Source organism: Falco punctatus (assembly GCF_963210335.1).
Source record: "Falco punctatus genome assembly, chromosome: 6".
NCBI classification, from domain to species: Eukaryota; Metazoa; Chordata; class Aves; order Falconiformes; family Falconidae; genus Falco; species Falco punctatus.
In genome coordinates, this window is record NC_137585.1 from 46,906,523 (window position 1) to 46,932,876 (window position 26,354).

A 26,354-nucleotide genomic window follows, 5' to 3' on the forward strand; every position below is an offset into this window, starting at 1 on the left:
CACATTAATGTAATTTGCAGCATCGTTCTAATGTAGAAGCAACTGAGCAAATCCATATACGTCTTACCTCATGAAGAAATAATGCATCATGATGAAAGCTATTCAGTTCCAGACCCATCTTCAGAGTATTTGATTTGAAATACAGAAACTTATAAGATCCTGTTGTCAAAAAATGTTTAATATTTGGTCCTATTATTTATATTAATTAGGGTAGTTTTGTAAACAGAAGAGCCAAAGAATTTGATATTGAAAGTTTCTTTCATATTTCCTCACACCAGTCAAGGTTGTGCAATAAGCATTTCAAAACGTGTAGTTATGTAACACCACTCCCCACCCCCCCATACAATAGTACACAAGATTTACTTAAATGTCTTAATGTATCTTATATATAGACTACTACTTTACTAATGAGGGAGAAGACCCAAAGTTCAGTCTGCCTGGCAGAGAATTTTAAAAATTCCCATAAAAAATTCAAAGGCTAGAAATATCTGTTCCTCAGTACAACCGGCACATTTGTTTTTGCAGGATATCAGAAACATTCTCAAGCATTTTACGTTACCTAGAAACTGTGAAATACAAGGCTTCTAGTTTTGCACAAGTACATCAACATGGTTGTCTCTACAGAAGTGGCATTTGCATTAGAAATGTGATAATCCATCACTTAGCTTGGTGAATTCTTTATGTTCAATTATACACATTCATATATAAATACATACATACACACATGTGTGCATGGCTGTTTTAAAAGTATTTGTTCACATAATTAACTTCAAGTACTTTCTTAATCAAGTACACTAGTAATATGCTCCTGAATGTTTGGAAAGAGTGAACAAAGAAGGTCATACAGAGATTTTTCTAAACTCAACAACTATAGAAGTTATTTTTACCACTACCCAATAACTTGAGATCCCACAGCTGATTGCTAATGCAGACTCATGGTCTTGAAAGTTCTTCTGATTATCAGAATTGTTGGAGCCATTTAGAAAGCAACTACCGGCAGAGCTATGGGCATTTTTATCAGTCAGCAGTATCTCTGGGAGATTAGAAAGGATGGTGGCTCCAAGCACTCTTAATTCTTTTCAGTGATCTGAAATCTAGCTTAGGCTCTGAGGTGGAGAGGAAAAGGAACAGGAACTGCAGGTTTGCAGTTGCAATGTCTGAAAATATGTTACTGAGATGTAATATTTCATTCCTCTTCAAAAACCTTATCTGCAAAGTGGCACACTTTAAAAATTAAGAAGTAACAAGAGAAGAAGAGTTGCAGAGTAATTTGTCAAACAGAATCTGAAGGACAGCCCTCCTAAGAAAAAGACATCTTTTCATGCTATGGAGCATGGGAAATTAAGCTGTCAAGTGAGCACTGTACAAAATATATCCATTTGGTATGTATTACCCAGTCAAGCTGTGAGGTTGCTGTCTGCTTTGCTGGAGCAGATGGAAAGGCTGGTAAGGTAGACACTAACCTGGTCAAGGAATCTGAATGTAGTATGTGGTCCATTTTGATGTTCTTTAAGCAGAGACTGTAAGTTGTACTGACATCGTAGGTGCATTAGTTGGCTAAGGACTCATGAGAGTTTTCAGAACTAATACAGTGGTTTCTATTAGAGCTATAGGCTCAAACTAAGTATGTATAAAGTAACTCTGAAATTAGACACGGCTGGCATTCTGCATGTTGGAGCTGTACAGAGAAGTACTAGAAAGATACAGAACAAGGATTTCTGGAAGTATGATATGGCTAAATGGACTAAGGCTCTTCAGTTTGCAAATGAAATGGCTAAAAGGAGAAATGATAGAAGCGTGTATAATGAACTACAGCACAAAAGAGATAGAGAAGGAATTCAAGGATGAACTTCCTGAATTGCTAGCAATGATGTGTAATTTTCCCCCTAAAACCTTCTTCTTATCTGATGACCTGAGCATGACATAATTGATGCCAATTTTTGAAGAATTTCATGGAAGATTCATGAAAATATTGGCCTCTCAGCCTTTCCCAGGCAAATCAGTAGGAATTTAATAATGCATGCTAGTAGTGGACACATGGATAAATATAACCAGGAAGAGTTAAAGTGACTGCATGTAAAGGCACCTCACACCTCAAAAGACTATTGGTGTTCTCTGAAACACTCAAAAAATATGTAGAGAAGGTTGACGATCTGCTTGTTTGCCTGGATTTCTGAAGTCTTTTGATGAATCCACTCTTAAAGGCCTTTTAAGACACACACACACACACACACCCCCCCCAAGTCATGGTATTAAGCCATAAGAAAGGGTTCTTTCATGGATAAATAGCTGGTTAAACCAGGAAACTGTAGCTTTCAGAGTGGAAGAAGGTTTCCAGTGAGTTCCTGAAGTGATCTGTGAATGGACCTCTGCTGTTCAGTATATTTATAAATTCTGTAGGAAAGAAGACTAGCATTAAGATCACAAAACTCAATGACGATAATAAATCATTTGAGGTAAAAAAAGACAAGGACCACTTGGGAAGAACTGGCCCAATTCAAGAAGTCCCTAAGCCAAAAAATATTAATGATAAGAAAAATGCTACGCAGATAACTCACAATATGCTTGTCCTATCCATGTAGCCTTCCCTGGCCATCTATTTAGGGTCATTTTTATAGACATCACAGTGGGCTGTGTAGAGGCTCTGATCTGTTTCAGCGTGGCCATTTTCATGCTTTTTCACTCCTGCAGTACAAAATCTAGTAGACTGCAGTGAATCATGTAGCAGCTTTAAATAAAATTAAACAATCACTTTTTCACACAGTAAATAATAAATTGTGGAACTTGTCAGTGATGTTGTAGAGAGTCCAAAGTGTTTATTCATAAACTAATGGAAGGCAGTCCATTGGTAGCTATTTTATCTTTCTAGTATCTTTGATGTGATCCTGAACAGCAATCATTATATCCTAAAGTGAACCAGGAATGCAATTTGTGAGAAAGTATCAAAAACACTTCCCCAAAACCTGAAAATCTGGACAGTAATTGAGTTCAAGAAAGCATCTGGTAAACATTAATTTCACAGAAGACAAAGACTGAATCATCCATGTGAAAGATGGATGTACAGAAACAAAAGCTCACAATGCAGGATAAACTAGTTGAGAAGAAATGTAAACCAGGCCACTTACATGTAACCCTTCTCCCAGGAGTTTGGCTATCTGTGATTCAAGGCCTCGTTTCAGTACAGCACAGCTGTGCAACCATTCTCAGTTTTCTTCTGAGAAAATTGCTAGGGCATGAGAAGGAACTGTGAGAGAATGCACAGGGTGGAAGTATGCGAGGTAAGAAAGGTAAAGTTGGAGACGTAAGATTGTTGGGACAGGGGAAACTGGCTCCTCAAGGATTCAAGCATAATAGCACTCACATGAAAAGGTATAAAATCCCAAGGAAAAAAAGGGAAATCAGAAGACAGCAACTCAGTAACATCATAGATCAGCCTGTTCCAGGGAGCAACAGAGGCGAGCCCCCCCCTACCTGAGTGATGACTATTTGCCCATTAGACTTAGTGACTCATTTGGTGGGGGTTGATTTAATGCGTAGTTCATTAGTCCTACAATGTATTGTGTGTGTTAGACGATAAATAACTAGCTTTGTGCTTTTAAGCTGTTTATATCTTGCCTGAAGAATCTTTCTGGTGAAAGTTCCCTGAACAGAGTGACTCCCCGAGGGGGAGGGTTACATAAGTAATACAGTATAACAGACAAGAATAATATGATTAGTCATGTAGAAGAACATTTATACTTTAAAGCACAGGTGCACACTTTGGATGAATTAGGGGATTTCAGAACATAGCGGACTTTTTTTTCAGCAGATTATATCTATTTCAGAAAAGTTCCATGTAGCTACAGAGTCATATAAATGATATCTGAATTTGGGTACAGAATCTGATCTCTCTAACGAGCCAAGAAACCTGGGAGACAAAACCAGAAGCATTGGGAAAGCCAGTCCTGGGAGAAGGCATTCTGAATACTTACAATCCCAGCAAAAGGAAATAAGAACAAAACTTCCCAGGAAGCTCAAACATGAGAAAATAATGAAGCAAATGGATCTGGGAAAATTCTTGATCTAAATGATAAATGAATTAGTAAAACAGAATCTAAATTTCAAAGCTGGCTTGTTAAAAAAGGACTGAGAATGCTGGTGGGAGCTTGCAAGAAACACGAATAACTTTTAAAATTACTCTTCCAATTCAAATGCTTTAAGTAACTGGTGCTTGTTTGTACTTAAAGAAACACACACACTATATACGTATACCTGAAGTCTGAAAGAAACTAGTACTTAAGATAGAGCAGACATTACCTTGCTAAAGTAATTCGCAACAAATTGCAGGAAAATGCGTATTAAATTTGTTTCTTAATGCCAATAAGGTAGCTGAAGAACCAGAGAAGCTGAGGGAAGTTGGCCTTTACTACTGGTGTCCTAGACCTTCTTCCCCTCTCGTATGCTTGGTATTCTCCTCGCAGTTTCTTTTAAATGTGCTTGCCTAGATGGTAACTTCCAAGGATGTTTAAAAAGTGTTGGAAATAGAGTAAGAACAGGTTTTTTTAGGTAGATAAGAAGATTAAAAGCTCTGCTCATTCCAGTGTCCTATGGGAGTAAGAGGTAACTCACAAAGGTTAACTGTAATCATGGAACCATAGAATCATAGAATCGCAGAATCATTTAGGTTGTAAAAGACCTTTAAGGTCATTGAGTCCAACTATACACACCTAAGGCTGCCAAGTTTGCCCCTAAACCATGTCTCTCAGTGCCACATCTACACATCTTTTAAATACCTCCAGGGATGGTGACTCAACCACTTCCCCACGCAGCCTGTTCCAGTGCTTGATAACCTTTTCAGTGAAGAAATTTTTTCCTAATATCCCATCTAAACCTCCCCTGGTGTAACTTGAGGCCATTTTCTCTCATCTTAGCACTTGCTACTTGGGAAAAGAGACTGACACCCACCTGGCTACAACCTCCTTTCAGGTAGTTGTCAAGAGTGATAATGTCTCCCCACAGCCTCCTTTTCTCCAGACTAAACAACCCCAGTTCCCTCAGCCACTCTTCATAGGATTTGTTCTCTGGATCCTTCACCAGGTTCACTGCCCGTCTCTGGACACGCTCCAGCACCTCAGTGTCCTTCTTGCAGTGAGGGGCCCAAAACAGAACACTGGATTCAGGATGCGGCCTTACCAGGGCCGAGTACAGGGGGATGATCACTGCCCTGGTCCTGCTGGCCACACTGCTTCTGGTGCAAGCCATGATGCTGTTGGCCTTCTTGGCCACCTGGGCACACTGCTGGCTCATGTTCAGGCAGCTGCTGACCAACACCCCCAGGTCCCTTCCCACCAGGCAGATTTCCAGCCACGCTCCCCTAAGCAGGTAGTGCTGCATGGCATTGTTATGACCCAAGTGCAGGACCCAGCACTTAGCCTTGGTGAATGTCACACGACTGGCTTTGGCCTATCGACCCAGCCTGTCCAGAGCCTTTCTACCTTCAAGCAGATCAACACTCGCACTAAAGCTAATCTCAGCACCTCTGTGTGCCAGTAAGGAGAGACAAAGTCCCCTCGGAAGCAATCCAGATAATTAACCATAATTTAACCATTCTGAATCACCCTCTGGCTGATCCTTTCTTTAACCATACTTTACAGTTTATAAAGGGAATTTAGGGAGGCTAGCTTCATTCAGCTGCAGGGAGACTTTCAGAATATGCTTTCTTTTTTCCATCTTTCAAAAAATGATCAGTTTGCTTTAATAATTTAATTGAATAGATCAGTAGAAGAAAAGTATCCTGGTTAGCATCACACATGGAAGTTCAGAGTCATGTGACAAGTAATACTCAAATAGTATATTAAGACACATTATGATAAAGGATGACCTTGTTACTAGTTTACATCTAGGAGAAAAAATCTAAAGCTACATGAAATTCATCAACAGGCATGTAGGTTAATGATCACAAAAAGTGTAGAAAGAAAATAGTAAAGAATTTTCATTTTTTAAGATGTAAAGAAGGACTTGTGAAAAATTAAATGACCCCTTCTCTCCTCTGTCCTTTCAGCTATGCTAGTTTACCTAACAGAAGATATTATCTCTATTTTCAAATCTGTTTCTAACCCTTCAGAAGCCATGGATGATTACCCAATGGCTTAACAGAAGAAGCACCAAATATGAACTAAGGGATTTCTTGCACCAAAACAGGAATGGCTTTTATGTCAAATTCAGTGGCTGCACCTGTTTAAAATGATGGCTAAAATGACAAAAGTTACCATATCTGTAGCCTTTGATACATTTTTATTGTGTATTTGGCATAAGTGCAGATGAAACTTCTTGCTCCATCTATAACTTAAACACCAAGAGCCTCCATACCAAGGGTACTCTGAATTCTTCCCAGGATGTTGAGTCTGTTTTTCTTCTTATTTTTCAAGTACCTGCATTCTGACCTACTCAAGATAGGAGTCCTATTCCAGAGTTAGTGGCTGTGACCTTTATGCATTCCTTTATGAAAAACTTTCTGTAGTAAGTTCTTGTTTGCCATCACCTGAATGGGAAATGAGACCTCTGAAATTGATTTCAGGCAGCAGGCTTGCTTGTCAGGGATAAGTATCTTGTTCTGCCAGACTGCACAATATTTCAAACCAATTTCTTGTCCATTTCTGAAAGATTCCCCTCAATTGAAACAGCAAAATAACAGTAAATACTTTTCTAAGCTACATATTTTCTCAGTGAACATTATATCATTATAGTTAGCTACTACTGATTGGTGGGAATCAAATATATACTGACTGCACTAAAATAGAAATTCTGAGAATGTAAAACTTTTTTATTTGCTATGCTCTTGAGCAATATAATCCAACATTACATCATGTGGGAGAAATATTTATCTCTATAGGTATCTGTATCTATACAAATACTTAAACAACTATTTAACAGCTTTTTTTTGCAACTCATGGCAAAAGGGAGTGTTTTCCCAAGAGGTGCAGGCCTTCAAAAAGAACATGATATTAAGCTTTAAAATTAGAGGAATATATACTGGTCTGGTTTATACTGATTTCACAGAAGTGTATTCTTAACTGCAGTGCAGGTACTTCCCTTTGGAATCAAACCACAAGCCTTTAATGAGGTTTTAATGATCCACTTGGGGGAGCTAAAGGGTAATTTGTTTCTGAATTGATTGTGGCAAAATGTTTGGGATGCAAAATTAAGTTACAAAAACAATATGAGTACAGTCTTCCAGTTTTTTCCTCATTGCTAGCTGTTAATCTATATTAGCTTCTGGAGCAAAGGGTCCCCAGTTATTAAAATTCCAGCCACTTACAGAAAAAAAGAATCTGTTATAAATAGCTTAGCAGCAGACACCCATAATAGCATCAATCATATCCTGATTTCAATTATACACCTACAACATACATTGAATACAACAGACATAACATGTAAGGGTTTGGTCTTTACTCTTCTACATTTTTGTGCTAGTCAACATTACAATTAATGTGACAGCAAGAAAAGAAATTCTAACATGCAATGGTTTTGTCTTCCAGGTAATATGAAATACCACCTTTTTTTTTTCTTTTTCTTTTTGTTTGTTTTTTTTTTTTTTTTTTTTTTTTTTGTTTTGTTTTTTTTTTTTTCCCCTTTCCTTTAAATGCTGGTATTGGGCTATACCTGCTTGCGCATCATGCACAAGTTACTGTGTTGAAACACAGCTTCACACTATCATTATGTTCTCAGTTTCTCCAGCCTGGGACACACTGGAAACTGTTTCCCGGTATAAAGCTGTATCAGATGCTTTATCTTATGCTTGATTGCTTATGGTTACTGGTAGCCCTTTGACTGTTCTGGGAGTTAGGTACTAATTAGAGGCAAAGATGCAGTATCTCCTATAATGTAAGGAAAAGCACAGCCTTTTGTCTGTGAAGAGCCAATAAAATATGATACTGGGCTTTTCTGCATGGAGAGATAGCCCTAAAGTTCAGATAAACTGACAACACAGTTGATTGCAAAAGCCACAGCAGATCCAAAGCTATAATCATCTCTCTTTTATAAAAGGAAACAACTCAGTTTCAGATGCATAACTTACATGAGAATCCCACTGGCAAAGTTGTACTGTCAATGTCTTCACTGTAACAGTGCAAATTTCATCTCATTCCAAATTACTCTGCAGTGCAGTCCACATTAAGTTTTTCATTGCCCATATGTGGGCATCTAATCTAACTGATACATGTGAATAAAGTTTCAAATAAAAGTGATTATTAAATAAAATATTTTCTTCCTTTAGCATAACTTCTTAACTATATTTATGTCTTCTTTATTTTATGTTTAATTTAGCTAAAGCATGTGGAAAAGTGAACTGTAAGTATCTTTACAAGAAGTACTGTTGCTATGCACTTTAAAAGCAAAGATTTATGCTTTGTAGCCCTAAACTGCCAAAATACATTCTTAAATGTCATTCAGCATCCTGAAGGCAGACACAACCATGCTGATTGAATACTATGCTAAAGACAATGGCAAAGCAAATGGAAGCAAACAGTACAGTCAACCCAGGTATAAGCATTAAAGCTGTAATCAGTAACAGTACTTGATGACAGTATTTGTAGTGCAATTCGCTTTTGTTTTTTCTCTTTGATATGTAAGGACAAGTACTGTAACATATTTAGGAGGAACTACTGCTATAAATTGATCAACTTACATTAATTAATTCAATCTCCCAGATTTTTTTCACAAGGTCCATCGATGTATAGCCATTAATTAGAAAGGATTTGGTATAGTCACCCAGTTCAATGGAATCCAGCCATTCAGCTACAGATGTGGGGTTGTAGCCATCATGACCGATCTGCTTCATCTGAAAAACAAGAACATGTAAGAATTACTGATGATACTCATTAAATGTTTTCCAGAACAGCAGTTATGTGTATTATTTTATTTGGGTCAGAGTGATCTTATTCTCTGATCAACATTCTTTTAATGATTAGTACATGAAGCAATTCTGTGAGCAAAAGCACTAATAAAACTTAAATTTTCAATGGATTCTTATAGATGTTTGCCTTTTAAACCAGAGTATATTAAGACTGTAGCTGGAGTTCAGTTCTTATGAGACATCAGAGAATCCATTAAGTGAGGGAAGGCAAAAGGGTGAAAGAGACATTATTAGTATCCCGACTGCACAAAAATGACAGATTTGCACTAAGATTTCATAGAAGGAGAAAAAATTAGTCTGAGGAATGTATCTTCTGGTATCAGACTGCAAGTGAAACATATTGCCTTGGTTTTATTATTCCTAATTTACCTCTCCTACTAGGTTACCAGATATTTCATAATGGTTGAAGTTGCACTATATTTTTCCTTCCTCAGGGGATGTTTAAAAAAGTCTCTTTCCTCCACCTGGTCATATTTTTTATGGAACTCCTGGGAATTTAACATTCTAGATTGCTCTGTCTCAAAATTTGCTTAAGATTGGACAATTGAACCAAATATTATTGGAATGGAATTGACAAAATGACATACACAGAAGCGTATTACTTGCATTTATATAGCAACATCAGCACAGAAAGCATAATAACAAAAATAAAAAACTAAGAAATACCACTGGCATCTTATTTTTCTGAAGTTTGTTAAGCTACTAAGAAGTAAAGAGCTGCAGTTTGTCTTTCACATTTGCCTCTCAGTGCAGAGAGAGACACAAGTGAAGATTTTCAAGCTAGCCATTAAAGATAAAAATGTTTAAAGCCTCTGCCTGTGCAGTCTGTTATGCGCTACTGTTTTTATGAATTTTAATTTGCAATAGTAGTAGAAGTAGAAAAAATTATAGCCTCAATTTGCAATAGTATTATAAGCATATCATCTTTCTGAAGAAGTGTAACTATTGCTAAGTTGATAATACACTACACTGAACTGGTAAACTGTTAAGCTTTAGAGGTTTAGAAACCTTGTGTTTTGCATTGCATCTCCTGATGGTGCAAGGGAGACACCATTCATGGTGAAAGCCGGCTTATGTACATTCCTGCTTTTTGAGAAACAAAGGAAGTGTGGCAGAAATGTCATGATTTGAGCTTGTTTGAAGTGACTGACAAAGTAATTTAAAAAGGAGAGAATTCTGATCTTAGTATCTTGCCTGAACCGATTTATTTATCAGAGTTTATTTGAAATACAATTTGAATTCAAAGCAGAGGAAAAAAAATATAGTCTGCATTTGAAAACTGCAGTAGTGTTCGTTGATCTGTCTGTTCAAATGCAGAAAGCCAGCATGTCATGATCTTGATCTTGGTTTCCTGCAGTATTGGAGAGGAGAGATGCAGGCACACTGCATTGTGGATATGATAGTTTACTCTTTGGTCTTTTGCTGCAGATGTTGGATATAAAATCTTAATGGAAATATTTAGATGATATAGTGAAATTATTATCTTAAATCATAAAAAAGAGACAAGATAAATCACATAATTAACAATGGGAATCATCACCTTTCAGGTCACTTCTGTAACAAAGGAGTCACTAGAAAGTGAGAGTTCAATTTGTTGTTGAACTTGACATTTTGAAATTTAGTTTCATCCTAATTTAGAATGAAATTCTTAAGATGTGAAAAGCATGGCAAATTCTTCTTTCATTGTCCTTCAGACTTACTTCAAATTTTAGACTGACACTAGTCTGTCCAGCAGACTGCAAAAACATTGTAGGACCCTCGGAGCACTGACTCCTGGGAAGCTTATTTCAAGAACTGATTCGAAATCAGGTATGTTTAAACAACAGGCATTTGAAAAGAAAGGATCCAATAAACTGAAGAACAAAAAAATGTAATACAGAGGAGACATGAAGAAGGTGTACAGATCCCACAGGGAACTCATGATTTATGAAAGATAGAAGGTATTTTTTGTTTCCTTTCCCTAACATAGAAAAGTGAAGCACCTTCAAAACAATTTTCAGCGTATCCAGAAGGGGCACATTATGCAAATAATTTCTTTTGTTTATTACTATTTGATCTTTCTGTTTAATAAATCCTGATTTTAACATGTTTGTTTGTTTTTTACCCTGCTGATTGAGAAAACTTGTGCAGTCTGGTCTGTAATTCTGGTAACCCATCAGCCTTTGTGAAAAGCAAACACAGCATGGGAAGTTTCTGAATTCTCAATTCCCACTGGAGATCTCTGTCAAAAGGGTTGTTAAAATAGATGTCACTCTACTACTGTGTGTTGCAAAGGGTGGCAGGCAAGCAAGCACAGGTGAACAATCCAGTAAGCAAGAGGCTCAGAAGAGATGAAACGTGAAAATTTCACTCTTTGGATTTGGTGCCAGTAGATAAAATTGTCATCAGGTCACTCAACAGCCTACATGAAATGCACAGGCCTGTTGCTGGGCAGCAGCAGGCTCTACAAGCATTTTCCCTTTCCCTGTCCCAGAGATCTGGCTGCCTGTGTTCAAGGCCACGACGGGGATCGTGAAGCTGCATAGCCTTGGACCAGACCTGTGTAAGAAAGAGCAGTGAAAAGCCTGGTTAAGGCCACCCCACCTTCCACCGGAGCTGCATGTAAACTCAGATCCAGGTCCCTGACACTTGCTCAAGCTATGCTGTAGGTACGTCTGTGCCTGGACATGCACCTTTCTGATCCTCACCTACCGGCTCACCCTCCTGAACTGACCTTGTCCCATCCTTGTCCCTGTGGATTTGCCCTGGATTTGTGGCTGTTCACGAACACTGCCACCATCCCTGGCCACCCACCCTGTGCTGGTGCTCCCTGCCTGCCCCACTTGCCTCCCCTCAGCTCCCAGCCCACCTGCCCTGGAGGGACAGCCCCCTCCTGCTGCTCCCATCACAGAAAATTAATCCTAGAACTACAGTATCTGCAAGCAGTTTCAGCACAAAACCAGTATTTTTTTTGTCATGAACCAAGAACCACTCTCTATCTAAAACAGATTTTCTAAAATGTGTCTAATATATGAAAATTAATAAACTTTCAGAATCCATCCTCCTGTATGGAAAATTTTGTCCTGTCTGTTAATAACATCAACTGGTTTACTAACTGTCATTCATAGCTGGCTGAATGTTTTCCTTTCAAATATTTATTGACAGACAGATTGGTTATCTAGATGTGATAGTATCATTAATAGTATCTGCTTTTCATATAAAATGTTATGTAGTTTTTAAATAAAAAAAAAACCCAGACCACTTTGAATGTCTGGATGTGCTGCTAGAGATCCAGTTTAGCTGCATCTTATCCCAGTCCGGATTAATAGGTCATGGCTCTTGAACTATTTTTTTTTTTTTTAATTTTTATACTGCTCCATGATCTTAGACTTCTCTCACAGATCATTAGCACCCTGTAGCCTTTCTTGCTGATGTTATTTGCTGATTGATTTTTTCCCTACCTACTGACTTCACTTCCATGTACAATATTTCAATCATTTTGCACCAGCTACCACACACGCACCAGTGGTGTCAAACGTCTAAGCAGCTACATGCATACTATTTGATGCAGAGCAGTATAAAATCTCTAAGCTTCAAGTCATTACAGATTTCAAATAGTAACTGCTCCTAAACAGGGGCAGTATTGTTCTTCCGCAGACACTGCTACTAGTTCATTCGGTTGTTACCGTTAAAGATCAGTATCAATGTTAGCTGTTTCACTGCAGACAATTTTAGCATGCTGACTATGGAAAAGGCTAGGAATAGAGCCCATAGGACTTAGAGAAAGAGAAATGTTTAAGGAAATATTATATAAACGAGGTATGGAAGAAGACACAAACCATAGGAGATTTCTCTCCAGGGTCCTACTGATCTATCACTAGTATCAGTTCCTCTGGAACGAACAGAAAGCAGAAGCTAGAAAGAGCTGTTTCTCATAATAAAATAGTAGAGTCAAGTAGCATCCTAACAGGTTGAGAAATCCTTTACAAGAGACTGTGTACATAGACTTTTTACAGGTGCATCACTGCTACAATTATACAGTATTTCACATTAGGATAAAAGGTACCTGAGTTTTTGTCTCTGAAAGATAGTCAAATAAACATGAACGGAGCTCCAAAGTAATTACATATGCACAAGAAGCATCAAGGTGAATTCAGTAACACAAACTATTACTGGTTTTCCCTGATACTCTCAGACAGATGGGGAACTAATGCTATTTTCTCTACAGGTAATATTGCTATCTGGTGGATCTTAACAGTGTGTGTGTTAGAATCAAACTTTTTATCTGCTGTATAAGGAAAAAGACATGACTTGACTTTCACAGCTTTTTAAGTGATGGCTATGATTACAGTGAATGTACACTTGTGTTGCTTTGCAAGAAAGATCTTCTTAGCAAGCATATAATAGAACCATAGAATCATTTTGGTTGTAAAAGACCTTGCTTGCTTTTAAATTGCTGTCTTATCGAAGAGATTTAAGCAGCACTTTTGGAAACTTGTATGGAACTATCAACTACCAATCTAAATAATTCTGGATTGTAATGGGGAAGTTATCAGTTCTTTTTTCGCTGTCTTTGTGAGTTGTCTGTTATATATTATGTACTTTACAAATGTGATCAGTTGGACCCACGTTGTTGGAAGAGGGCCTCATTCCTCCTCTGCAGCAGTGAAATAAAGGGTTTAGAAGAGTGACACTTCTGAAGACCAGAGGGCCTGGCTGGCACAGGGGCACCACACGGAGCTGGTGCCTGCAGCACCTGTGCAGAAATTGAGCTTGCAGTCAGCAGAAGAGAGGCAGCTCTCACAGGGGATGGGCACAACTCCCTAAGGAGCTGAGAAGACTTTGCATTTGCTCCTGTTGAGAAAGGCACTGAGTGAAAGCAGGGACCTGCCTGCAAGACACAATGGGTGAGGAAGAGCTGTATATAAAGCTTTAGGTTTTCTAATCTGTCTACCTTGTCACGCATTTATAAGTTAACTATTGAAGCTTGTGTTCTATTAATGTTTGACTTTTCTTTCTGCTAATCAAAAACCTTCCGTCTTCTTGTGGAAGTATATAGAAAGTCTATAAAAAGACAGTACAGGCATGTTCACTTCACAGTGTTGCTTGATTCAGAATCCTGCCCTGATGGTGAATCCAGAATACCACTAACTGGGTTCAGAGTTTCCTACCTAAGATTGCAAGCATTGCAATAGGTACTCTTTCTATGTTTTTTTGCAGTTGGAATCCGTCTTCTGAATTTAAAGGCAAATAGATGCACACACACATTTATTTTCTGTAAAAATTTAAACAGATCTAAATCCAGAAGACTGCAAAGACATCCTAGTTCTTCAACAGACAAAATGTCTGGGACCAGGGAAGAACAGGTCTCATTCAGTGTTACTGAGGATGGTCTATGCAATTCAGGACAGTTCTGTTGCATGTATTGTAATCTTAAGAAGAACTAAATCTCGAATTTGTGGACTAGGTGGAAGCTATGGCCTTTGATCTCATGAGTTTCTATGAGTATAATTCCTAAAAGCAGTCCTGTGGATATTTGGTACTTCAGTGCATAGAGTTACAGATTGACAGGCATGCTTTCAAAAACTGGATATTACCACAGACTGACATCTCCAAAGTTAAACTTTCATCCCGTGCTGGATCCTGAGTAGTTCTGCCTGGTTTACTTTAGATGAGATGCTATCAACTGCACCTTTAGCTGTTTATCCCACTCAGGGGTTGAACTAGTGGTGATCTTTTTGGCCCAACTGTACTACGGTTTGGTGCCACAGATTTAAAAGTAACTTGATGATTGTCTCTATTTTGCAACATAGACCATAAGATTTGGTGCACCAGTCATGCACCAAACACATTTCAACCCCTAACAGGGACACAAAGATTTGAATCAAGCGGTTGACAACCTTACCGCCGAGTCTTTCAGTGGGAGAGAACACACATCAAAATGTGGAGATACACCTTTGTATTTGCTGACATCTGCCCTTAACTCTTCATGACTTGCATCCTTTCCTTCCTTGATACTTTTTCTGGTTTAATTGCCTCACTTTCTGTTGTCTTGTTCAAAACACTGTTTGCTGAATTTCTTTTTGCTTCTACAATGATTTTATTATCATCCATCTTTTACTAATGTTACCTTTTGTGCTGGTCAAAAACCCCATCAGTCTCTTCAGCTTCACAGCAAATCCCATAGGGTGTTAACTAGAGCCCCAAGGAAATGATGCTGCTCATCAACCTGTGCTGTAAGAAAGCTGAAAGCTTCCTGATAGCAAGATAATCTGGTGTCAGTATCAGGATGACTGCTGGGAGGAGTCCAGAGGTGTCTAAATATGCTTCAGTGCAGTGACTGGTAGGTTAGCTGCAGAAGCAACCAGAAACAGATGAAGAAGGAGGCAGGGCTAATCCTGAGAAGAAATGCTGCTTCTGTGGCTAGGCATTCATGCATCTCATTCTTGCAGACCCTTTCTAGATATTCAAGTTGCAAGAGACTGTGGTGACTGCTGGAACCTCTTCTGTTCTTCCCACAACTGCAAGTGCTGCTCCTGCCTGTTTTGATAGGCCACACCAGCCAGTTTCTGTCATTGCTAGTCCATGGTGGGCTGTACCAGCCCTCAGGAAAATGTTTGTGTTATTAGTCACTACAATATTTAGGTTTTGTTTAATGCTGGATGTCTCCCCTAGCAAACCTGTTTTCTGGGGCTGGGTAGCAGGGATTATAAACCATGGGCTGCTCATGGCATCTCCAGAGGCCACCTTGGTGCCTCTCTGGAGACATTTGAACATCTGCATGTGGACAGCTATAAAGAACTTGACCACAGCATGCTGTGCAGGCAGAGATAGTTTCTGAGACTGAAGAGGTCCAGCTGGGGACCCTCTGGGGCACAATGTCTTGAATACAAGGTACTAACAGCCCATTGTAAGACTGAAAGGGGAGAGTCATTCTCTGAATGGTTTGTGTCAACCAAAGGCAGAGAGAGATGAATCATGAAGATGAAGAGTGGGAGAGGATGGAACAAAAGCTCTTATCTCTCTGGAGGAGGGGGAGGAGGACACAGAGGAGGGTTTCTTGGTGAGAGGGAACATAGAAAAGTTCCTCTGACCTAGTCAGCCCTGACTCTTCAGCTGTGTTTAGGTCTTACTCCTCCTCCCTCCCCAAGTCGAGGCAGTCACTTACACAGGCCTTGTTAGCCTTTCATTCCTCCCATCTCACCAACTGTCTTCTAGCAACTCCAACTGGAATTGTTTTTATAGTGAAACGGCCTGCGTAGTTTCCAGATAGCACTGGGGACAGAAATTAACAGCCACACAACAGCAGGCAGAATAAACATATCTATCAACCCAGTGCCATTGAGGAGTGAATAGGTGAAGCCAGTAAGCCTCAGAGGCCATAAAGACATGTTCACTCCCTTTGTGTGGAGGTAGGAGTGGGCCTAGAAATTCAATGACACAAGGAAACAGAGATCAATTTCCTTGTAATCTTCCCATTACATTTGAAACACTGCAAAAGACATTCAGAGTTAGTCATATTTTCCTTGTCCTACTCCAGTCAATCCTCATTGGTCTTCCCTTCATCTGTGAATGTGCAACAGCCTGGAGATAAGTGCCATCCTTGATGCTCTGAGAAGATTCAAAGAGAACAGAGGGCCGTGCTTACAGGTGTCAAAGAAACTGCTCTTTGCTATTTCAGTCTGTTAAAAAGTTAAAAAGACTTCACTGTGTCCTCACAGGAGCTGTGCTCTGCACAGCCCAGACCTGTACTTCGGGAAAACATTGAAAATACTTGTGTCCAGTCTGCCATGCAGCCTGCTATCTTGGAGGCAGATGGCAAAAGCCCCAGTTTCCTTTCACACAGCATGTGACAGAGTTACAGTTAAACTGGGTGCTTGCTCGAGTCATGTATGGTCTCATGACTGGTGATGCAGTGGGTGCATAGCACTTCCTATGATGCAGGTGGCACCCGGATGCTGCTAATGCTATTGCTGCCCATAGAGAAGATGCTACTGTTCCTCTGAATCCAGCACTGGAATTATGGACCATATGTGTATCAGAAGTCCTTCTGATGACCTGAAAATATGTTCATAGACATGCCTCAATGAGTAAAGAGGTGGGACAACTGGGTGGTAGTCTTTGTAGTTTATAGCTGCCTCTGGACAGGTTGCAGATGGGAATGTGGATCCTATCAGTGGCCCTTATGGAACCCATGAATATATGAAGGGTGAAGACCTGGGGCAGAACAGCCACACCAGCAAAGACTCCCAGAAAGCAATTGTCCATGTCTTCTTTCTCAGACAAAAGGATGTGCAGAAAGTCTAAGACAGCTCATTCAGGTTGTCCTCTTAGTCTAGTTGCCATAGAAAGAGGATAGTGCTTCCTCTCATATAGCATATTTCCTTGCCTGCTGACTATTCTTAGAGCAGCCAATAGGGATTGTGGAGCCAATCCAAATAAGAAAGTATAAAAGAAGCAGGAAAAGAAGTAAGGCTTACTGTATGGGCAATGGTGGCAGGACCAGTGACATGCTACTTGTTATCTACATGATACAGATAAATGACAGGACATCATATCTAGACAGGCTCACTGGTAGGGTCAGTTAATAAGGAATATGTTAGTGAGACTGCTTTCATAAGACATTTTTGAAGCACATGCATGGAGGGGACATTTGGTCTATAGGGCTAGTTTAAAGCTAGTCTGAAGTAAACACCCCAAAGTATAGCATGGATGTATCTAACTGTTGTGTCTTACTGATCCATTCCTATTTTGCTACATTACTTACATAATGTAGACTACACATTTGTGTTTCAGAGTTGAAAAATTCATGTGTTATGCCAGATTCTAACACCTTTTTCTGTCCTCATGGTCAAAGGTCTTATCAGCAGTGTAATGAGCAAGTGAGCGGCCTCCTTCCAAACCAGGAAAATAATTCCCAGAGGTATCAGGAAGCAGGGTAGAAAGCACTTCCTATCAATGCTGTTTTTCATCTTCACTGCCAGCAGAACAGAACCAAGGAGTCACAACCAGACTCATAAACATTATGGTACCACTTTGCAGCATCTTTTAGTTTTGACACTGTCTTTAGTAATGCAAGTTAGAATGATCTACCTTTTACCTGTGCTAAATGACAAATTAAACACCAGGATTCAAATCAGCTTGCTATGCTCTGGGATGTCTAAGCCAATAGCAATATATCACTAGCAAACATATGATGTGGTCTTTCTGTTACATACACAGCACAGTTAATGTGCACATGCCCGGTAGTTCTGTTTTCCTAAATGCCAGACTTACTGTGCTTGCACAAAAGTGTTACATATGAGTAATAGATCCCACACTTTTGGAAGCACAGCTTTACTGCTCATATAACACTACTCACAGAGAGCACAGGCTTATAGCCTGCTCATATCTTACTTGTTGGCTGGTGAGGCTGGCTGCCTGCACACCACTGCTACAAGAAGGAAGCACTGCAGGGAGGAACAAGCTGCACACTTTAAGAATAGCTGTGAAACCAGGAGAAACCTGCTTTCAGCTAACATCCTTCTTCCATCTGTCAAATGAGAGAATGTGTTCCCATTATGTGCTGGGAGAAGGAGCCATACACTGAGCATCCCACACAAACCAGATCTTTTTTCTTATCTAAGTTCTCAGATAAGCTAGGATGATTTTCATTTTCAAAACCATTTTAGTTTTTGAGGAACCCATTGAGAAATCACTTGCACATAGGTTTTGGATGCCAAAATAAACTGACAATGCTCCTTAGGTTTCCTATGTCACTTAAGTGTGACTAAAGTTAAGGTTGTGACTGCTACTGTTTTCTTAGACAATGAAGCATACCCTGCACACATTCTTTTCCTCAGTATCATTTTTTTTTCTCAAGTCCTCGTACTTGCAAATTCAGTAAGTTTTTAGACATTACCTCTACCTCTCAATGTGGCTGAACTTCCTTTTAATAAAACACATAAAATCCTTCTCTAAACATTTATTGATTTACTTCTTTTCACACAATAAAATCTTAAATGCAGTATCAATCTCTGCTACGAAATATGCTCTAAGGGTGATGTCATGTATAAAGTATTTCCATTTCAAGAATTAACTTTACAAATGATATTTCTACTGGAGTGTCTTAACCTTATCTAATAATAATAAGCCATAAAGTGCTGTAGTTAATATTAATGTGAAACTTGAATAACTTAAATTGCATTAGTGCAAGATGAGCATTTGGGCTACTAGCTCTAATCCAACAAGAATAAAGGGTATTTTGAAAAGCAGAAATCTAACTGAAAGATTTTGATTTTGATGAACTTTTACAAACATACAGGTTTACCTTCTCAAATACAGAATTAGCAATGAAAAATATTTTGAGAAATCTGGGTAAACATACCTATCTACACTGGTTAAACAGTTCATAGAAACTACAATGATTAATTCATCTATATTTGGACAGATATGTGGGGTTCTTTCCTATTTAAGACTCCTTCAGGCTCTAGAAAGTCGTTCTTAAATAGGCTATGCATGTTTGAAATACAGAAATTCATCACTCTTTAGGAAGCCAGCAATTACCAGTGAAAAAAAGTCTTTCTTTTCAGCCACTAAATGCCTGTTGCATTTTCAGCTGCAGAGATGAATATTGATGAGAATAACAAAAAAAGCTTTTAAAAAAAGAGTATTTAAAAACCTTGACAACAGATTTGTTACTTCATTTTTACCCTCAACTTATTCAATACTGTCTGAGTATATGGCTCTAAGGAAGTGTTGTTCCATAGTTGTTTTTTAATGCACTTTATTTCCACCTCAAAATCTGAGTTAAAAAGTATCACAGACACGAAACATAAATAGTAAAACTAAAAAATAACATCATCAGCAATGTTATTAAGTACTAAAACACAAGGAGTCATCAAGTTTTAAATGACATGAGGAACAGAAAACAGGTAGATGTTCAAAACAAACTAAAAGAATTTTTATCTATATGAAATTCAAATTAGTGAGAATCCAATTATGGTTTGAGATCTTAAAATATTTAGATGGTATTCACTATTTTGAATGCATGACGACAGAGCTGAACTTATCCACAGATATCCAGAAATGTTTCATGGTTCCATGCAGGATGTGAAAATTTTTTTAGATCTTCAGCAAGCTGTTGTGAATACAGCAAGTGTTGGTTACATCAGATAAAACTTACCATGATCCCAGTTTTTGGGCCCCATAACTATTCTGACAGCTGTGCCTTCAAAAGAACTCAGTTTTGAATAGGAAATTATGTATTTTACTGTGTAAGCTCTCTTGCCTTGCTGAGTCATTTAAGCGAAGAAATGTGACACACAGCTTCAGCTTTGACTGCTTGTGTTTTGGTGTAACATTGTTGCATCAAAGACATGTTAAATATGTGGTCCTTAAGGACCGTTTTCTCTAGCTCAGTGGGGAAGCTGCTAAAATTCAGCCCATGCGTCAAGCCATTCTTTGTTAATTATCTTTGGTTCCAAAGATAGTGATTCTTCCAAGTAACTGCATAACCATCTTGTCCTCAGTTGGTTTCAGGAGTATCTCTAAATCTTGATTCTGTCCTCTTTTCTCACATTAAGCACATTTAAAAAAGACCTCAGTTGGAATTTTATGTCAGAATCTGGTCTCAGCATTAGTATACTTCACAAAAGCAGGTGTTATTAACAATGTTTTCATAAACATCAGTTAGAGTGCAGATAGTGCTAAAACTATGATATATTAACAATCTATTTATTAATTTTGAAAAATTTAAACAAGAATACAAGAAAGCTGATCTCTAAGAAGTATGAAAAATAGAGAAAATATATCATTGGCTAAGAGCAGGGATTAAGATTAAAAAATTCTGTTTGAATAACAGCATTGCTGAAAAATTAATAACTTTATAGTTAAACCTTAAATATCTCTTGTAATTCATCAAATGTTACTTTTATATACCTATGACTTCTACCATTTATCTCACTTGTCTAATAAGGTATGTGGAATATTATTGTCTTTAATTATCTTTGGTGTTTCAGAGCAAAGACTCATATTGTAGTATATATGGATTGACCAACACATCCTGTCAGGGAAATTGTTCACAACTTCATGTTTTTCCCATACAAAAATCCCTTGCTGTCTTTTACAAGCGATCCATCCAGTAAGCCTTAATGCGTCAAAAAGCCTCTTGCAGCAATGTCAGCTTCATGCTCATTCTCCAGTATTAACAAACTGCAAGCAGACTAATCTCTATTTACCTCAACCATTCTACACATGCTGCTTCCAGAACATTCCACGTACTTTTCACTAGGTTTTATTCTGCCCTAATATCTTGCATTAAGTATCTGCATTACATGTGGCAGCCCTCTAAGCCTTACTGGTGTCTATTTCTCCTCATTCACTCTCTTTAAACAGTTTTCCAAAATCAAACAGTAAGTTTTCATGCTAGGTCCACTATCTTTCTTGTTTGGAATGCTAGTAGAAGCCTCCACTGATATATTCTGGTGTGGAAAATATAAGAAGAATCCCTTTCTATCACTGATTTATAGTTTAAATTGTCTAGCACCAAAAATGATCGGAAAAATGACTGCAATGTACTCTGTCCACAGCTGAGAAGCAAAATTCATGTACACAGTAGCAAATCAAACACAAAAACTGCAAGAAGCCTCTGCATCTTACATGAAATGAAGGTATTAGGAAAACAACGTTTCATTCAAGGCTTTTAAGAGTACTTACATAAGGGGCAAAGTGTTTCCCGGCCAACTGCTATGTAAAGACAAACATCTGGGATTCATTGACAACCCCATTCACACATATGCAATGACAGTCTAAAAACAGACTGAAAAGCCAAAAATAATTAAAATAAATTCTAAACAGCCATCACTTCTCCTTCACTTTGTCTATTACATCTATATAAAGTGAGTCCAATGCAATGACATTACTTTATACCACATTTGCATATGCAAAAAACATGTCTACAACAACAGTAGAGAGATGTTTACCTCCATTCAAAAAAGTGTTTTAAATAACATGAAAGCCATAACTGTTAGTTCCCATGCTTGGATAATGACAGAAACTATACCTTTGGGAGAAGCTGGATTGCTTGGAGTATTCTCTGTCTGTGTCCAGAGTTAAGGATTCCTATTTCCAGGAGATCCTGGTCTTCCATTACGTTGCTTCCCTAAAAATGAAAAAAGAATTGAAATAAAAATGAAAAGATAACAGATGCCTTCAATAGCCTGAAACAAGTCCTTCTGCTGCATTTAAAAGAAAACACTTTTCTTAACTTATAGTATCTGATAAGAATCATAAACTACTGATGATTGCATTCATTCTCATGATGACAAAATATGGTGGAAGATGCTTGAAGTCAGGGACAATTACCATACTGCAGGCAGCACTGCCAGTGGAGAAATTGGAGTTCTCATGCAAGCTAAATACCAGATGTGAACCTTTGTTCATTTGACTGAAACGAAGGACAAGACTATAGAAATGTTCAGAAGCTCCTCAATTCTGCTCCTACCTCACCAAGCTACACATGATGTTTGTTTTTCTCCAGACTGGAAAATACTTAACACTGAATAAGATGAGAAGAGTCATTGAGGATAAAATTATTTAGTTCCTTGTTAGAAAAGGTGAAGAAAGGGAACACTATCAACAAACCCCATACAGTCCCCATGCCCCTAAATTTACCTGTACCAGTGTAATCCTAACAGGTAAAGTCACTGCTCTTACATCCCTGCTTGTGGGCAGGTCAAATAATTCCTAACAAGCAAACAGCTGAAAAAGACCACTTGTTCAAACAATACATAAAATACTGGCCCAAAAAGTTCTATAAAATGAGCCCCCACAATTTAAGCCTCTATTCTTAGGAGTTGTTAGCAGTAGGAGAGGACCTATAGCTACACAAACAGCATAATATGACTCCTAAATTCAAGCAGTTCAACACTACCTAGATAGTAAGTTCAGCATTTGAAGGTTGAGGTACTTGATTATCAGGCAGTGATTATTTGGAATCACATGAAGCACAACAGTAGCTCAAAAAAGGGAATTTCAGCCAGGGATCAAATCAAGATAGTTCAAAGTAGGCTGGCAAACCTGTATTCCATTTTTTAGAATACCTCATTTCAGAGAAAACCTCACTTCTTAAAAAAAAAACAAATACTGTTAAAAAGCTTCTAACTACTACAATTGCAAACAAAATCTGCAAAAAACCAGATGACCTTTCTTGAACCCTTACCTCTGTTGGAGTCTCATGACATCAGTTTGCTAGAAGCAGGAATTGTTATTATTTGTACTGATTTAACATCTTCCTGGAATAGGCTTTATGTGAGCGAAACCACAAAAACTTCACTCCACCTTTCCATTTGGCTTGCTGCTTCTGACTCAGTGAAGCTCTTAAGCAGCAGCAAAAAGAAAAGCTAATAGGCACATAACAGAACATGCTTAAATACTTTGCTGAATCAGGGCTTAATAACGAATTCTTTCTGAATATCAAATCTCCCGTCCCACAGCAACATGGCTTGCTTTCAAAAGCACGCTGGAATATGCAATACCTCACCCTGTTCAGCTGCTAAATCTTCACTTACTTCAGATGGACCGATTAGTTTACAGATGTACTCTTGAGGACTGTCAAGAGCTACTCTGTACAGCATCCTGCAAAATCTAGGGGATATCTTTTTAAGTCAAACTTTGCAAAGCTATTACATTTAAAATTATATTTCATGGTAAGTGGTATAATTTAAGGCTACAAGTCTGCAAATCATATCCTGAAAGAATTTGTTTGCAGCATTCAGAACAGGGGCAGACAGAGACCTGCTCTAAAGGGAGAAGCTGTGCAATCATGCCGGTTTAAGTAGATCACATGGTGTAAGAGTGCGCACAGCACAGGCTGTACAAACTGTGATAGAGATGAGGTGGGGTTAATACCTCCTTCATCCCCCTGGTAAATACATACAAAATATAACTTCCCCTTTCTTCCTTTCTCCTTTAAATGACCTAAGGGAGGCTGTAAACTTATGGGAAGAACTGGGGAAAAAATTCTTCCATTTTGGGCTGGATTCTTCAGCTGCTGGAAATAGCTAGCATAAATGGATTTAAGGAAACTGAGCCAACTTAGGATCCAGTCCAAAACAAAGGCTATACATTTTTATATAATTTTAATAAATGCAATTATTGTCTTTACAGCTATTGCTTTCACCTCATTTTACTGTTTTTCAGATTTCACCTTTCATCGCTGCATGATGTTTACGCACAGTCATGGTGTACTTGTCACTGAGCAACCTCACACTGTTTACTGGTGTCAGTAACCTTGACATCCAGTTTCAAATATTGCAATGTTTAAAACCCAATCCAACTAACACTTAGCACAGGAATAATCCCGTCTATTTGCCCATAGTTGCTGCATAGTAGAGAAAGTGTTATTTTATTAATTCTTTACTGATGTTTTTTCCTTATATATTACTACTTTTTTTTTCCTTTGCAGTTGATATTACATATTTTTAAAAGTATGCCAAGGTTACAAAATCAAATATTTAAAACTCTGGGAAGTCCGGAATTGATGTTGCGTCATTGTTCCCAGCCTAAGTAGTCAACAACCTGGTCTTTCAATGTGTTCAGGTTTTGGAGCTTTTGCTGTGTGTTCCCGTCAGAGTCAGCAGCAGACACTTATCTCTCCTGTAAATCAGACTTCATTGTCTCCTGCCATGGAGCTGAACCAGCTCTTCATGTTTCCACACGAGCAAACCAGGAAACTTTAGATACTCACTATAATCCACTATTGCTTAACATAGAGGAGTAAACTGATAGTAGTAGAAAGCTGCTTCCGTTTTGCAGTCATATCTGTGAAAAGAAAGAAACAGTCCCCCCATATTCCTACCTCCTTGGTGTCGGCTTCCATTCTCCCCTTAATCCTAGTCCTTGATTCTTTATTTACCTGATTACTCTTCTTGTGCTACTCTAGTCTCCTTCCACAGGCTCCTACATTGCGAGTGAGGAAAACCTACCTTCCCTCTGTGGCAGAACAGAGACGAGGAGAAATTCTCTCCCTGCTTTTAGCTGTTATGCACACTTTTATTATAAGCTGGGCCAAATTTAACCTCAATTAACTTTACAGAGATGACATAGTAAATGTAATTAAAATTAATATGAATGCAAGGTTGTCTTTTCACGTTATTTTAGCTTTAAAAATAGCTGAGCTACATTAGCTGAAAACTCACCAAAAAGAAATTATTCTAGTAGATGCCTAGAGAATTTGAGTTAAAGATTTATCTTCGATTCGTTTACATACAAAACAGGTTCTTATAACGGGAAATATGGGCCAGCAATCTCTACTGGGGTTATTATGCTTTTATTATGTAATAAAATCATAAGAAGCTTTGTGATATTGTAGTTTCTTAAGTCTATAGGAAAACTTCAGGCTATATGCAATATTCTTTCCTTTGGAAGGAAAACTTCTTGTAATTAAAGCAGTAAGAATATATAAAAATTGCTTATACTAGGACAGATTCAGATTACAATGTTGAAATTCCTGTCTTGTTAGTTCATAAGTATTACTTATGAATTAGAAAGAACCTGCTTCTGAAGCTCCAGTTAGGAAAAAGGGTAGCTGACCCACTCCCCCCTACCCCTCCACTCCCACCCACCGTGGGTTTTGTGGTTCTGCACTGCTCTCAGGAATATCATCTTTTTTCCTTGTAAGCACATACAGGAAGCCAATCTCCTGAGTAAGGAGGCAGTAGTTTCACAGAACAGTTGGGCTCAAGAAGGAAGGAAAAATGACTCTGCATGTGGGAGACTGGAGGCATATGAAAAACAACACAATTTTAAAAAACCAGAAATGTTGCCAAAATCTGAGATAGTTCCTATAAATAGGTTCAGAACAAAGTACATAATGGTACTCTATGAGAGAAATACTTCATTGGCATTTTTTTGGGTTGTTCCACACAAAATCACCTCTGGCACTCTCCACCTGAAGTTATAGAATCAGAGAATAACAGAATCATTTAGGCTGGAAAAGACCTTTGAGATCAAATCCAACCATTAACCCAGGACTTCCAAGTCCACCACTAAACCATGTCTCGAAGCAGCACAATTGTGTGGTTTTTAAATATCTCCAGGAATGGTGATTCCACCGCCTTCCTGCGCAACCTGTTCCAATGCCTGACCACACTTTCAGTGAAGAAATTTTTCTTCATATCCAACATAAACCTCCCCTGGTTTCCTTTTGTCCTGTCGCTTGTTATCTAGGAGAAGAGACCTACCCCCACCTGCCTACAGCCTCCTTTCAGGTAGTTGCACAGAGCAATAAGGTCCCCCCTGAGTCTCCTCCTCTCCAAATCAAACAACCCCAGTTCCCTCAGCTCTTCCTCATAAGACTTGTGCTCCAGACCCTTCACCAGCTTTGTTGCCCTAAAGTTAAATACAGTCAACAATAAAGTTAAATACAGTGGCCCTAAAGTTAATACATTATTTCCCAAAATTGCTGGATTAGACTAATACTAGATTCCAAATGTATGTGAGT

The 26,354-nt window shown here is 38.5% G+C and overlaps 1 protein-coding gene across 8 annotated transcripts in view; it reads right to left on the reverse strand.

Moving 5' to 3' along the window:
* ANKS1B (ankyrin repeat and sterile alpha motif domain containing 1B) overlaps positions 1–26,354 on the reverse strand; it is a 441,931-nt gene that overhangs the window by 149,750 nt on the left and 265,827 nt on the right. For all 8 annotated transcript variants that reach the window (XM_080394136.1, XM_080394134.1, XM_080394135.1 and 5 more), the window contains 2 exons: positions 21,915–22,013; positions 8,666–8,818 (listed from right to left, as the gene is read on the reverse strand). In XM_080394136.1, the coding sequence (XP_080250262.1) occupies positions 8,666–8,818; positions 21,915–22,013 (252 nt within the window). The remainder of the gene's footprint in view (positions 1–8,665; positions 8,819–21,914; positions 22,014–26,354) is intronic.